A 15685-nucleotide genomic window follows, 5' to 3' on the forward strand; every position below is an offset into this window, starting at 1 on the left:
TGGATGACTTTGTAGTAACTGATTTGAGATACGTTATCTTCTGAATGTTAGACTGAGCCTTCTACTTACCTGGGTATTTCTCTCGAGGTTTTATGCTGCCAATTCACAGAATGGGTCAGGTTGGAAGAGACCATCTGGTCCAACCTCCCTGCTCAAGCAAGGTCATCCTAGAGTAGCTTTCACAGAATTGTGTCCAGATGGTTCCGAAATATCTCCAGTGAGGTAGACTCCACAACCTCTCTGGACAATCTGTTCCAGTGCTTGATCACTGCACAGGGAAGATGTTCTTCCTCATGTTCAGGTGGAACTTCCTGGGCATCAGTGTCTGCCTGTTGCCTCTTGTCCTGTTGCTGGGCACCACAGACCAGAGCCTGGTCCATCCTCTGAAACCTTCCTGCAGATAGGAATTGATGAGGTCCCTTCTCAGCCAGCTCTTCTGGAGGCTAACCAGGCCCAGTTCGCTCAGCCTGTCCTCATAAGAGATGCTCCAGTCTCTTTGTTGCTCTCCTCTGGACTCACTCCAGGAGCTCTGTGTCTCTCTTGCCCTGGCGAGCTCAGAAAACGACTCAGCACACCAGATGGAGTAACAGCTCAGCCTGTGATGGCTCTGCAGAAGGATTGGTGTCTGACCAGTTCTAGTTTGTCTGGTGACCACTGCACTTTAACACAACTTGTGCTGATAAGCCCCAGCCAAATATGTTTTCCCTTTCTGTCTCTCATGACAGTGCCCTGTATCTCACCCACGAGATGCCTTCCTTAAAGATGGTCTGCAAAGGAAGAAAAAAGGGGTTATGAGATTTTGTTGTGACTGCATCTCTGTGATAGGAAGAAAAGGATTTGGGGAAAAATATTCACTGTTTGGTCTGGTTTTTAGTAGTGCAAATGCAAAGTGTCTTTCTGTAGAGTAGAAACCCTTTGTTTCTTCAGGCGAGAGATGACAGGTTTACAGAATTAGGAGAGGGTTTTATTAATGGCAGTGCTGTAAACACAGAGTCCTCCAAGAGGCTCGTTTAGTGTCACTGTGATTGTCAGGAGCTGTCAGACCTTGTTGAAGAAACTTTCCAGCCTGTGCCATGGATGCTGTTAATGGGTGCTGCCACAGTTCCCCACCTGCCCTCAGTTCATACAGTGAGACTGGGAGTGTGCAATTTGGCCAGGGAGGTTCTGTGTCTGTGGTGGTCGCCCTGCCTGAGCCAGTAGCTTGCTTGTCTCTGGCTCCACAGAGGCTTGGGGCCATGTAGGAGCAGCTGTGAGTCCATTCTGCACCCTGACACCAGCTCCTCACACATTATCCACATCATGTTATAAAATGGAGGAGGCAGGCCTTGGCCAAAGGGGCCTGAGAGGAGGAGGATGCCCCCAGGATAGAACCCTGTAGACAACTGCTAATTAAAGGCTCCATTTGATACAAATCCAGCTGCTCTGCCACATCCTTCTGCAATTCTTCATATTCATCAATTTATGTGGAGGAGTGCTCTGAAGCTAGCAGGAGTCGTGTAACTTCTTGTTATCAGGAGAGACAGATGTAAGAACTCTTCAAAATTAATTAGCTTTTAGCACTTCCTTTCCCACTGGTCCAGCAGGCTCATGGGGCTGCACTGATGGTTATACCTGTGATAAGTTGTGATGATTTATGCCAGAGTTCTTCACCCTCCTAATTTTTATTTCACTATCCACAGTTTGTTTCTTTCACAGGCAGAATGATTTCTTATTGGCCATCCTATGCTCCTTTTTCCTTTAGGCATTTTATCCCTCCTATGCCCACCATAGGCTGCTTCTAGGACTTTAATTACCACCAATATGTGCACTGCCTTCTGTTAATAACTAACCCAGTCTTAGTGGTTCATTTTAAGTAGGTTTTGAACTTCATAAGGGTAAACCTTCCTTTCTATGCCTCTCAAACTGGATGCATGCAGAATCCCAAACTGGGATTCTGGATGTACAGCCTTGACTTTTGGCTTACACAGACTCTTGTTTTCAGCACTTGCTCTTCATTACATGCTTTAAAACTCCAGCACCAGATTTTACTCGGTTCTTACATGGCACTGCTGAACCTATCTGCCTCCTGAGTTTCAAAGGAATTTTTGCAGAATTGCTCAAGGCAGCAAAAATGAAGAACAACCAGATGAAGTTAAAGAAGGGACTCCTGCTGCTTGACAAGACTTACATGTCTCAGTGCTTTGAATTTAGGCCTCCTCTGAGGAAAATGGCAATAAAAGCCTCTTTTGCTGATGAGCGAGGTTCTTCCCTCTGTGTGCTGTTTACACACAGCAGTCACCCTCAATAATGAAGAAATCTGGCTTCTGCTCCAAGGCAGCACGTGAACGAGGTGCAATCCAAGGCACAAACCTCCATCATACCCTCCATGAGGGGAAAATGTATCTGGACAATTGGGATGCAAACACTGGCTAATTGAGGAATGCTAACAAACCAGGAGAGCAAGGCATGCTCTTCAGTGCAGGCCAGTGGAGAAGGCAGGCACCGAGTGTTTGCGGTGCTCTGCTGCGCCAGTTCCCTTCCAAGCTTTGATGTTGGATTGATCCCAGCAACATGGGGTTTGGAAGTGGCTGCATGCGAAGCCTCTAGCAAAGACCTGAGTGATGCTCTGCCTGTCTGAGCTCCTGAGCTGGGGCGATTTTTTGGGAGCAGCCAGCTCACCAAACAGATTGTAAAACTGTGCTGTTACAAGCACACTTACCTAAAAGGCCAGCTTTCAACAGGATGTCTTTCCAGGCACTGGTAAATATTATTGTAATGGGTTGAATTTTTATAATGTTATCAGTCCCTGTTGTTGGAGTAGTTTGCTTTTTGAGTGGCTTAAAAAACATTGCTCTTAAGTGCCTGGGCTCTGCTGATTATTTTTCAGTCTTCCTGTGTCATAGGAATTCCTCTGCCCTTGTAGGCAAAACAGCTCTGGTCCTCTCTGCTGAAACCTGTTTTTATAATCAGCAGGGCAGCTGTGTTGTTTTAGCTGGTTTGTGTGGAGGCAAGGTCTGGGGAGGACACAGTGAGAGGCTCCGGCAAGCACTGGCCCGGCAATGCTGCGGCCGCAGGTGGGACCAAGTCGCTCACCGCTGATGTTCGGTGGAGGGTCAGTGGTAGGTCAGGGATTTGGGGCTCTGCCTGCCCCGTGGACTGCTCAGAGCCTGCCCCAGACTTGCAGCAGCATTTCCAGCAGTCCTAAACTGCTCTTGCTGTCTCAGATAACCCTTCTTGGGGATAGCATCTTCCCAAGTGGAGGAGGCGAGTCTGTGGGTGGGAGGGGTTGTCACAACTGAGGTGCTTGAGGCGAGTTAAGGCAACTGTAGGTAGGAAGGCAGAAGGCAGCAGCTGAAACCATTAAATCTCCATGTGATGTTCCAATTCAGATGCAGAAACACATTAGGTCCATATCTATCTTGATTTCTTCAAGAGCTTACATGGTAAACAAGAGGTAATGTCTCCTCTTTAGCCCAGTGTTGTGCTCCAGCTGAACAATACTCCTTCCTCTGGGTCTTATCATGTGTCCTGGCTTATCTTAGTTGGGAGACAGCTTTGCTTTCCCCCAGGCACTTGGGAAGCCCTCGGTGTGGTGCCTGAAGGGATGGGTAGAGAGATGCTCCTTCCCCAATTCCAGTCAAACCTGCTCCAGAGTAGGGATGGCCAGTCCTCAGAACAAAGGGATTTAGGACAGTGGTTATTCCTTCAAAAAGTCTTGCAGATTAAATGCTGTTCCTTGGATGACTGGCCTTTAACCAAAATGCTTGGTGATTTTCACGTCATGCTTCTTTATGTGAATAAAGTCTCTTGTGACAGAGGTGCTTTGATAAGAGTAATTGGTAGAAAATACCAGTTTGGCTGTGGATTTGTTTTCTGTCTTTCCTAAGGCTAGGGATCCAGAATTACCCCAAGTTTTCCTATATTTAAACCAGTTTAGCAGCTTTTTAATTTAAAAGATCCCAAATGATGATTTCCAATGTGTTAGGCATAATGGTTGGGTTTGAAGCCTGTCTGCAGAGGAGCAAAGACACCTCTGATCAGATCCAGTTGCAGAGCCACAGGCAACCCACTGCTCACCAGAGGCTCTTGCAGGTCAGTTTGGAGAGGAGAGGAAGCCTCCACATTTCCCCAACAGTAAACTCACTGCATTATCATTAAATAAACAATAGAAATACTCTTTTTCCCTTGTTGCATTTCAGCTCTGAGCTTTCTGGTGCTAAAGAAAATCACGTGATGAAACAAGGAAAAACAGTTTGGGAAAGTTTTATTCTAAAAGTAGATGTGCTGTAAAAAAGGTTTAATATTTTTTTTCATATATATATATATTATTTCTCTATCTATTGAAAATATCTCAAAGCAAGCTACCTGACAAAAGGAAAACAAAAGTACGGTATTAGTTTTCCTTGCTTTCCCCCCATCTATTGAATAAGGTTTTGTTGGGATAAAATTAAAGTGCTTATCTTTGAATTTGCTTCCTCTGGTTGAGTTGGCACAGTACATTGAACGAAGGAATGTTCCAAGTTCAGAGGTGGCATTGGGGAATCTAGTTAAAATGACATCAAAGGCAGCACAGCGGGGCTGAACATGTGTTTGAAGCCGGATAGATTAGAGGCCATTATCAGCCTTTCGCTACTGTGCTGGGAACAAAAGTCGCTCTTTCCGCTGGGACTGCTGCTGGGGAGAATTAAAAAAAAGAGAGAGAGAGAGAGAAAGAAAGAAAAATTGCACTTTCTAACATAATGCCGCTTTCCCTGCAAATGGCCGTGTGGCTTTAGTGTGCGAGTTGTGTTCTGGCGCCCGGGTTTTGTGCACTGGTTAAGCTGAAATGTTGACTATTGATGCCGACCAGCGACAGCTAAAATAATCCCTCAGGTTTTTTATTTTTCCCTCTGAAAACTTCCAGTTGTTTTGTTGCCATCCGGTCTAGAAAAGGCTGCATCACAATATGGTGAAACTCTTTAACCGTTGTGACTCTCATCATTAAAGAAAATTAAGCCACCTAATGAACACTGTCATGTTCCCTGTACAGCAACATGTGGGGAAGTTGTCCTGCTCCCAAGCCGTGTCACTGCAGGCACAGCAGAGATGATGCTCCCAACACACTCTTCCTCCTCCTACATTACCTGCAGCCACTTACCAGAGCTGTAATTAGCCTGGCTCATTTTCCGTTCCCTCGTTTGTCTTCCTGGTAAAAAGCACTTGTCATTAATCATGGGTTTTGTTTTATTTTATTTTAATGGTATTTCATTTTGGATGCCTGGGTTACTGCATGAAATGAGGTTCTTCTGATGTAGGTTGGTGGCGATTCTGCCCGCACCTGCATTTCCAGGGAGCCAGCAGGGCAGCCAGCATGATGGGAACGGGAATGAAAGCTGATGGTGGCCATCCTCACACAGGCTGGTGCTTGAGACTCGGGAGGTTTGCAGGCAAAACACCACAATAAACTGTGTTTCTCTTGCCAAATGGCACCTTGACTTTAAAAATCTGTGGATGAAACAGTTTGGTTTATGTTCTGGAGAAGCATCTGGGGAGAGGGATAGGTGCTAAGGACATTTGGCCTATGCAAACATCTCATGTTGTGAGATGTGTCAGGACTGGCTCTTTTTCACAGCTGAGGGGTGTGGGGTTGGTAGAAGATGTGCCTGGAAGTTACGTGGTAGCTGGGACAAACTAAATCCCTCCATTCATTTCTACCCACCTCTGTGGTATTGCATGGCCCTCCCAAGCAGTTACCTCTACTGAATCAGGGAAATGTGTGAAATGAAAAAGCTCCAAATTGCCAAGCTCCAGGCTGGCATTTGGTTTTGCATTCGTTGATTTTCCCCAAAGAACCCAAGGTAAACAGGAGATGGGTCTGCGTCCTTTCGTAACTGGGCTCCACTCACCCACCTTCTCCTGGTCCCTTGGGTGTGAGTAGGGTGGTGGCAATGCTGAGAACAAAAATGCATTTCCTTTCTTTGCCTGGAGTCACACTTAGGCAGTGATGCTTTGCCATTTGGGGTGCTTAGCAGAGACTGGTGCCTCTGACCCACTGACTCCTGTGTACCCAGGCTCATGGCAGAGCCGTGGATCCAATTCCTGGTCTGTCAGAACCAAGGATTGTGGCCACCACTGTCTCTTTCCTTTGCAGAGACCTCTGTCACCACCTCTTTCAGCACAGGCACAAAGCCAAGCAGTGCTGGTTCCCTTGGTTGTGACTGCCTGTGACATCCCTTCCTAACCTTGTCCAGCCTCCCCTGGGGAGGGGGCTGGTTCTTCCCTCCAGTGACCCCAGTATCAAGCCCATAATTTCAGATTGAGCTAGAGATCGCCTTGGGAGCAGTGGGGCTTATACCCCCTTGCTTTGATAAGCCATTTGAGCAGCTGTCTTGCTCTCTTAAAAATATATACCTTGTTCCCTGACCAAGTTCCCCTTGGAGCAGATGCTCACTGAGCTCCCACTCCTCCTTCTCCCCCCTCTCTTAGCCTGCCCTGTGGTTTAATGTGTACATTACAGGCTCTTTATAGAAAGCAACCAACTATAAAAGGTACCAGGATGCAGTCCAAGTCCTTCTCCCTGCCCTCTGCCTTGGGCAGCAGTCGCAGGAGCCCTACCTCACTCTGCTCCCAGTGGATGCTGTGTAAGTCCTCCTGGCCCCCCATGCCAGAGCTTTCTTTGATTCAGGGACCTGCGTGAGCATCGTTCCCCACATGGGTCCCTCTTACTCTGGGCATGCAAACATGAAGGGGTTTCTTACCAGCCATGCTGTGTCAGCAAGACTTAAACGAACATAATGTGTCAGAGAAAGGCACTAAAGCAGGGCGTGTTGTTGTTTTATTCCGACAGAGATGGGATCCCACCGTACAGACTCCGAAAGCAGCATCGCAGAGAGATGCAAGAAAGTGCCAAAGCAAATGGACGCGTGCCACTACCTCACATTCCTGTAAGTAGCACTATCTCCTTCCCAGGGGTAAATATGCAAAATATGTGAGATCTCTAGCAGACAGTTGCTCTGCTTGTGCTCGAGTTTAATCCCCCTTAGTGCTGTATTCACTTGGGGATGCTTTAAGATGACATACATTGTGCTAAGAAAAGGCTTGGAGCCTTCTGCCAAACTCACCATCCAGGGCTGCCCAAAGCACAGGATTTTTCTTAACCATTCAGTCAGTAGCTGATTGTTTCTCCTGGATGAGAATGGAAGCACCGGCTGGCATTTATCTGCAAGCAGTTCCATGCCCTCAGGTGAGCTGGAGGTGTTTGTGGAAGGTGTAGGAGGCTGTTGGACATGGAGGCTGATGTAGCTCTCAGCCAAGGTCAGCTGGGGAGAAGTGCAATGGTCCCCAGCAGTATTTCTGCACTGAGCAGCCAGAAGAGCTGTAACCTGTTCTCAAGGACTCAGCAAAGCTCACCCGGGGACACGAGGCAGGAGAAAAAAAATGGTGCAGGAGTATTTCATTTATCTGGCACTGTCTCCTTGGTTGCTCCAGGTGATCAAACAGCCTTTGGAAGATGAGCACAACTGCTAGGGCTCTGCATTACCATCTGCAGCTCTGCTTATTATTGTTTTCTTTTTGTGAGAAGTTACAGGTGACATTTAATATCTAGTAGGGAATAAAGGTGCTTCTTTCTCCTTTGGACAGCTGGACTCCAGCACAAATCAAATAGGGAAAGAAAAAGCTTCCATCTGCTTTTTCCAGAAGTGCCTTCAAACTTGACGCAGCTGTTCCCATCCTGCCTGCTCAAAGCAGCACAATACCAGCAGAAATACACCCTTGTTTTAATCTGATTTAAAAGTAAAAAACCCACACCAAAACCACCACTCTTTGTTTTGCCTTTTAAATTAGATTATTTTCCTTAGATTTAAGAGGGTCTCCTGTGCTTTGATCACTGGGTTGACAATAAAAGCCCTGGCTGCGGACGCTCATAGCCATCCTTGCTCAGTCACCTCTCTTTTCACACAGTTGCTTTCACAGTGTGGTTGCTGTTGAAAAGGCTGGCTGGGTGCCTTTTTATTTCACTTGATGCCATTTTTACTGTAAGCATGGCTTTGTTAGAGTTGAAGTTTGAAAGCTTGGCCTTTATTTTTTGTTGTTATTGTTGTTGCTGTTCCCCAACAGTGTGAACTACTGACTGAATATTCTCCAACTTCAAAGCTTGTCAGTAGCTTTACCTTTTGGATAAAAATAATAGTGGCTTTCTGTTGGATGGTGTGCACTAGCAATGCCTCGATGAACTGCAGGTTATAAACTCAGAGTGTGGAGCATTAAATATGTATAGTGAGCTCTACTTTAACGAACTTCCATCTGCCAAACATTTCTTTTGTTGAACTGAATAAGTGTCATTCCAGCAGCAGTTCCTTGCAGGCTGATTAGTTTTACTTAGCATTAAATTTTATCGACCTTTTTGGAAACCAGTTTTAAAAATGGGGTAAAAAACAAGGTTTAAATTGCCCACCTGCTGCTTATAAATTTTTATATTATCCTACTTACCTACACAGTCTTTTAGAGTTACATATTCCTCCTAAACTACACACAGATGCTTCACAAGGATTTTTTTGTGAAACATCCACTGTTCCCATTAGGTTCTGCACTGTAATTTTAAGTCCCAAGGAAAAAGGCATCTTGACACATATTTGTATGGGAGTGGAGGACTGAGAAGTTGAGTTAGTTCTAGTCTTTCTCCAGGGAATAAAAGTTTAGTTCAGACACTCTGGCACCTCCTGCCAGCCAATTACTGACACAGAATTGGCATCGACTTCAGAGAGGCACTGCTCTGCCCTTGCTTATCAATCAGCCAAGAAAGGAGAAGGTAATTAGACAATGTGTTTTGACAACACCAGTGTGAAATGTTATAAAGTTACTCTTTAAAATTCAGCTCTAACTGCACACTCTTTGAATTAAACAGCTCAAATTAGCAAGGAGCCATGCAAATGTGTCTTGAAACGTTGCCTTCTGAAGCCAGTGCTTGGGCTATCCCGCAGCCCGTGGCTAAATCAGGCTGGACCTGGGGTTAGCTGCTTCCAAACGTGTGGCAGTGATGAAATCACAACCTTTGAGTGAAGGTCTTTATGGACTCCTATCTCTGACATAGCCAGAGTCCATGCTGATAGCGCCTGCAGAATGCACAGCATGTTTTCCTACTGATAATAGGGAACCTCCTACTTCCGAAAGTCATTTCGGAAGTCCTTTACAGACCTTCCCATTCCCTGACAAGTGAGTTATGGGGCTATTATGCAAAATTCTGAAAGGACTTATATTGCTTTTAATAGCAGCACTTGTAGTTAGGTCCAGAAGCTATAAACTGCAGTGATTATATGTTCAGAGGAGGCTGCCCGCTGGTACCAGCAGCTATGCTGCCTCCAAGTAGTGACAGCGTGTGCTGGCTATGTGGGACGCCCTGCTCAGCAGCAGGACACATTGTGTGGATGGCCCTGATCTGTATCTTCCACACTTAGCAGCTCACATCTTCCACACTTCCCCAGTCACCAGTGCTCTTAAGTTTGGAAAAGTTGTGTTCTGTGAAGTGGCGCTCTGCCCAGGAATGCAGTGGGGGAGGATCTCCAGCAAGCAGTGAGACCTCTGGTTTGTGCCTCTGGCAGGAACACATTATACAGAGAGTGAGTGTTGCTTTCATGTGGTTTTCCATCTCTCTCTTGAATTTGAGCAGAGTCTTGGAGCGCTAAGGAAGGAAAGAGCAAGCAAGTTCCCAAAGCAAGGGAGAAAGCCCAGAGCATCCCGGGCTGTACCTGGCTCTGGCATTCATCCATTCCCAGGAGAGGATGGGAGATCCTCTTTTTCCACAGCAAATTCAGAAAAATCCAACCTCAAGCATTAGACCTGGTGCTTGGTTGGTTTGTTTAACTGCATAAAGAAGCCATTTTATGATGTTCTTGCTGTGGCCTGAACATCGGGCAGGAGCTCTCCTTTCCTGCCCCACAATCAAGGATGCTGCAGGGTGGCTTTCGTGGTGTTCCTGGGTAGAACAGAAGGTTTCGAGTGACTGCTGTGCTGTGCTGTACAAGTGAGGAGTGCACAGGGGGAGCCTGGCCTCGTGCTGCCTGGATAACTGCAGCTAAATGAGCTTTCTGCTCCTGTGAGTTGGGAACCTGCTCGGAATTCCCATCGGCTGTTTTCTGCCATTTTCCTCAAATGCCTTGCCACAGCGGGACTCCTTGCTAATCCCTGAATGCTGCTGAAGTGGATGCTGAAATCCAGCTATCCGTGAGCTCTGCCACAAGTGTTTCTGGTATGGAAATACCATTTATCTGTTAAAAATTTATGTCACAGAGGAATGCATTAATCTAAGAAACATGGATGTTCAGAAGTTCTTTTCTCTTGGCTTCTCTAGCCTGTCATCTTCCTTTCATTTCCAAGACTGACTTGTGATCTAACAACAGCCCCTCAGGCATCATGAAGGCATCAAATCTCTTGTAGAAGAGGGAGATTTATCAGCACAGAATTCTTTGGCCCAGTCACATCTGTCAGAAACAGTTCAGCCCAAACCACAGATCCCTGGAGCTGGTTAGGGAACCTCTACCCAGTATAATGTTGAAAAACTTCCTGTTTCATCTCAGAGCAGTTGAGGCTGATGCTTCCCAAGGGGAACCTGCAAACTGCAGTGAGATTCTTCCCTTTCAGCCTTTTCACATTTCGGATGCCAGTGTGTTCTGATGTGTAGCTTGGTCCTTATGCCTCTGTTTCTCAGGGAAGGTGAAATCCGTCAAAACCCAAGAGCTGTATCTGCTTCATGGAGCAAAATCCATGGAATTCCTGCTCCATCAGCTCCAAGAAAAGAAGGGGAAAACGTTAGAGCAGCTGCCTAGTAGAACAGCTGGAGAGCTTGTGTATGTCACGTTTTAGCAGGCTGCTTCTTCACAAAGGTACCAGAGCTTCAGACACTTCATGTGTCAAGGACAATGTTCTAGTATAGGTACCCCAATAAATCCTTCTTCAGAGCTGTCACAATGAAAGATTGCTCCATCTAGACCAGTTCAAGCAATTTCTGTTTTTCCCAATCCACCTGGCATTCAGTCTCCCATCTGTTGTCCTCTGCAGCCTCTCCAACTCAGCGTGGTTTGGTTCTGGACAGACCTATCTAACTAGTGCCATTAAATAAAACATTCGATAAAACAGCTGTAGATAAACAGGTCTTTAAAATGAAGCGCTTCCTTTCTGAATTGTTGATGTAGAATGTCCAGAGACCTCATTGTGGTCCCGATTGAAGGGCTGGATCCTCAAAAACCAGCCAGCTCTTGGAGAGTGCTGCACCTTTTACTTGGATCAAAAGCTCTTCTGATTTCAGAACAATAAGCAGCTTATTTACAGCTCCCTTGGCAGGACTCTGTATGCCCATGGGAAGCTGGGGGCTGGTTCAAAATCTTGAAGCCCTGAAGGATCCTGCTCTGGGCACAGGCTCAGCCTGGCTGGTCTTTGATGGAGCGTATTTCCCCCGTCTTCCTTCTGAAGTCAGGCCCATCATTTGATAAAGGCTTCAAACACTTTGTTGTCTTAAGCCTTTTGAACCAGGTCAGTGCAATCCATGTTTGCTGTCTAGGGAGACAGAGAGAGCCCTCAGCAGTTATCTGTATTGTTTCAGCACAGGGAATTTGCATTCATTATTCTGCAATACTATTAGTTTTGGGGAAGTCTGTGTAGCTCATCCTTTGAGCTAGGAATAAAGTCAGAGCCATGGTGATGTTCAGAGCATCATCCTGCTCACCAGCTCTCTGAGTTACCCTTACAGGTACCCACCAGCACAGCATAGGGCATGTGCAGCTGGTATCCATGGGGTGAAGTGGGGCTTATTTCAGTTGCACTGATCTCAGATGCTCAGGGAGACCCTTGCGGAGGGAGCTGCATCTCGCACCCTCAAACAGGCTGCTGAGGCCCTCTGCAAGCTGTTGTGCTGAGTGGGAAGCTCCAAGGACAGGGCAGTGGGTTTTGCAGATGCAACAGTTTTTCAAAGAGAGAGGGAAACAAGTTCATCCTAAAGATTCTTGGGTTCGATTATTGTCGTTTCTGTAGTCGAGATTCAGTCACCTCCAGACTTTGAGAGATCGTGGATAAACGTGCTGAGGTATTAGTTGTAAAAGACCCAGAATCATCTTATTTTGAGTTCCCTGGATACAGCAATGATTCCAAATATCTTCAGATCCTTACCATTGCTGGGCCTGCAAGGAACCACCTCATTGTGACAGGACTTGGACACTCAAGTTAGCAAACTTCAGCCCTTGCACCCACTGCTGCCACAGGCTCAGGAGAGACTTTGGTTTGGGATGCTGCCTTGCATCAAAGGCTAGGAAAACAAAGGGTAATTCTTTCCCAGTTGTGCTTTTCTGTGGTAGCTGCACCGAGGAGACCCAAGACCGTAAGTGCTGAGCTCCCAGCTGCCTCTTATGAGGCTCATTAAGTGTCTAACGGAGCAGGGCTTGGTGCTGCCATCTATAAACAACCGCAGGGAGAGTTGGCATCCTGAGGTGGCAGGAGGGAGGGAACACGTCACCCAGCAGGTTGGGACTTGTCAGGCAAGGGAGAGAATTCCCTCCTTGAGAATTGCTGGTGTGGTCTCACAAGGAAGGATGGTGATGGTCACGGGGTTGGGGTTTCTGAAGGAAGCAGGATCCCTTAGCCAGAAGTGCTCCCCTGGGCTATGCAGGGGAACAGGGAGACATCCTGAGAAGCTCCTCAGGGAGTAACAGAGCAGGAACCAGCTCTGCCACATCTTCCCCTGTCCTGGAGCACATCTGGAGCCCATTTCTGGACTACACAAAGGTGAAACATGCCACTTCGGCCGCTCTGCCAGTATTTCAAGACTGAACATCATTTTTGTTAATGAAAATCTTTTTCTGCAGTTTATTTTCTTGTGATACAGGCCACTGGTTTGCAGGGCTGGAGGTCCTGTTGGCACTAAAGACATTGTCATCCCAGGGTGGTGACATCACCTCACACATGTTGTGCCCTCTCCATTGGCTGCAAGGATGACGGGAATGGTTGGTTGGGGCTGTTCCCAGCTCAGATGGGTCACTGGGATTGAGATTTGCTGGCAGGCTCAGGAAGACCCATCCCTCTTGGCAAACAAAACAAGCAGTGCTTTAACTGGGACCTCTGCAACCCAGCTGGGGTGTCATGAAAGAGTCTTCAGCTTCTCAGTGCCATCAGTGGGTTCTTAGTGCCTCTGGTTTTCTTCCCTGCCTTCTGGCTGGCAGAGACAGAAAAGCCAATGTGATTTGCATGCTTTTGTCAGGTTTTGAGGCAAAGCAGCATTTTAGTGTTCTGCTTTGATCTTCTGTCTGGCCTGGGATAAATTCGGGTGGTCTCTCATCCTCCTTTAAAGTTTTCAAGCTCGATGTCTGCTTCTGCTGCTGCATTTGTTCTTTTGCTATGAATTATCTCACGTCTTCACATTTAATTTTATCTCTGGTCCTATAGAGTGTATATTTCTCTCATGTTAGTATTGAAATATTGGAATGCAGAGTTTTATGCTGTTGAATTTTCCAACTATTTTTCCTCCAAATTAAATTTTTATCTCTGCTGTGTCATTTTACTTTTTCTCCTATTTAAAAAAATAATACAGAAAGGATAAAAATGAGGGGGAAAATACAGCAGCTGATAGCTTCATACTTCACTACACAAACTTCTTATCCTAGAACCCAGGAATTTAGGGACGAAGTAACAGCATAAGGAATCAAGAATGTCCTTGAACTGCCATAAATATTCATTTATTCACCCAGAGCAGGCAGAAAAATGGCACCTCTGTGCTTGTAAGAGTGCTGTATTGATAAAGCAAGCAGGGAATCTTTGACGGCTCTGAAGAGCTGAGATGCAATCCTGTAGGATCTTCCACCAAGAGAGGATGCTTTGTGGGAATTGGGACCTTTGTGGCTGTGGGCTAGATTTGCAGAGATTGACTGGCATACACCGATCCTCCTGGGATAAGCTGAGTAAGTGTGCACCAGAGTCCTCCCTTCTACCAAACTGAAAGCATAACTGCTATAAACAGGGGGTTGGAGGGGTTGAAAGGTCTGTACATCATTTTGCCACCCTTTGAGACCAGGATATGCCTGTTGACCGTGTGTCCATTGGGAGAAAAGCACACACTTCCATCCCTGAGTAGAATTTGGTGCCGAAAGAGTTTTTGAAACCTTTCCCTTAGGTGGGGTGGTGTGTGGAGCTGGTGCCAGCTGAGGAACTTGTGGAGGTGGTGGCTCAGCTTCCAGCCCCCAGGTCTTGGGCTGCACCTGAGTGCCTGCCCGCCTGTCCTCCCCCAGCTCCCACCGGAACGACTGGCATTTCCAGTTATCAAAGGCTCCCAAAGAAACGTGGGATTTTAATGCATCCTTTGCTAAGCCGTGCTGTGTTCTCCCTGCAGCGTACCTACCGAATGCCAAAGGATATCCACGTGGAACCAGAGAAGTTTGCTGCAGAGCTGATCAACCGTTTGGAGGAAGTACAGAAGGAACGTGAAGCAGAGGAGAAGTTAGAGGAGCGCCTTAAACGCGTTCGAGCGGTCAGTGACATTCTTACCTCCTCTGCCAGCCTGCGACTCAGTTTACCCTGTACCACAGGGAGCTTCCAGCTGCTGTGGAAGCAACTGGGGTGGCCAGTTCCATGCTCTGCTGCCGTGGTCATCACTGGCACAGGGCTCCTGGAGGCTCCTGGAACCCCCAGAGCTTCCACGATGCTGTTCCCCCATCCATGCAGGGCTCTGTGAGCTCCTGTGCTCCCTCCCTGTGGAAGATACCAGCCATGGCACAGCAGTGCCCACTTCTGCCATCACTCAGGGGCTGTGGATGCTCTGCATCACCTTCTTTGGCACCCTGGCTCTCCTGATTTTGTGAGCAATCCCTAGGGACTGTGTAAGAGGGGTTCACCTTCCCGTAGGAGGTTTTGTGTGATCCCTATTTCCCCCATAAATGGTAACCAGATGACAGGTGATGTTGTGCTTGGGGGTGTTTGTGTCTGCCATCAGGCCATTTCTACCACAACCAAAAGGGTTCTGCCCATCAGTGCCTAGCACACCCTAGAAATTTTGGAAGTGGTCAGGTGTGGCATTGAAAAACCCTCTCCTGGGCAGATGAACACACTGACTCCACTGGGATACCTAGCCATTGGCACTGAGTGCTGTGAGCCATGGTACTGCTGGGGCCCCTCAGAGCCTGAGGATTTGTTAGATGAACTGTGGGAGATGTGCAAGGCCTTTAGCTCCACAACAAGCTCCAAGAGGGAGAGAGTGAGATCCTGTCCATCTGCTATTACCTGTGTGAGACCCCTGTTCAGCAGTATTCACACCATAGCTTTTCTTCTGAGACACTGCATCTCATGGGTACCTGCACATCTTGTGGTAGGGATAGAGGAGAGATCCCAGAGGACACCGGTGTTACTGAACATCACTAGTTCAGTGTAGCTACAGGCCTGTGTGCCAAAGTTTTGGGGATCTGCACTATTAGCTGCTGTGGCCCTCAGGTGAAGGCTCTGGGCTCCGTAACCTGCAGCCCTCCCTTAAAGCAGAGGTGTTGGTGCCTGGCTCAGCTGGCTCTGTGCTTTCAGGGAAGTTGAGCTTCTGGGGCCCCAGGAAAGAACCTTCAGCCCCAATGGAGTATTTTAAAATGCTCATCTAGTAGCTCCCTAAACAGGAAAAAACTGTAGGTTTTAGTGTTGGCTTTAAACTGCGTCTGCATTTCAAATGCAGAGAACTGAGGAAGGCAGAAAGATCTGCAAGGTCCCCTCC

General features: G+C 47.1%; 1 protein-coding gene across 2 annotated transcripts in view; it reads left to right on the forward strand.

The window, feature by feature from the left end:
* AXIN1 (axin 1) overlaps window positions 1–15685 on the forward strand; it is a 71734-nt gene that overhangs the window by 40457 nt on the left and 15592 nt on the right. For both annotated transcript variants that reach the window (XM_032126035.1, XM_032126034.1), the window contains exons 4-5: window positions 6806–6902; window positions 14327–14464. In XM_032126035.1, the coding sequence (XP_031981926.1) occupies window positions 6806–6902; window positions 14327–14464 (235 nt within the window). The remainder of the gene's footprint in view (window positions 1–6805; window positions 6903–14326; window positions 14465–15685) is intronic.

This window comes from Corvus moneduloides, chromosome 16 (assembly GCF_009650955.1).
Source record: "Corvus moneduloides isolate bCorMon1 chromosome 16, bCorMon1.pri, whole genome shotgun sequence".
Lineage (NCBI taxonomy): Eukaryota > Metazoa > Chordata > Aves > Passeriformes > Corvidae > Corvus > Corvus moneduloides.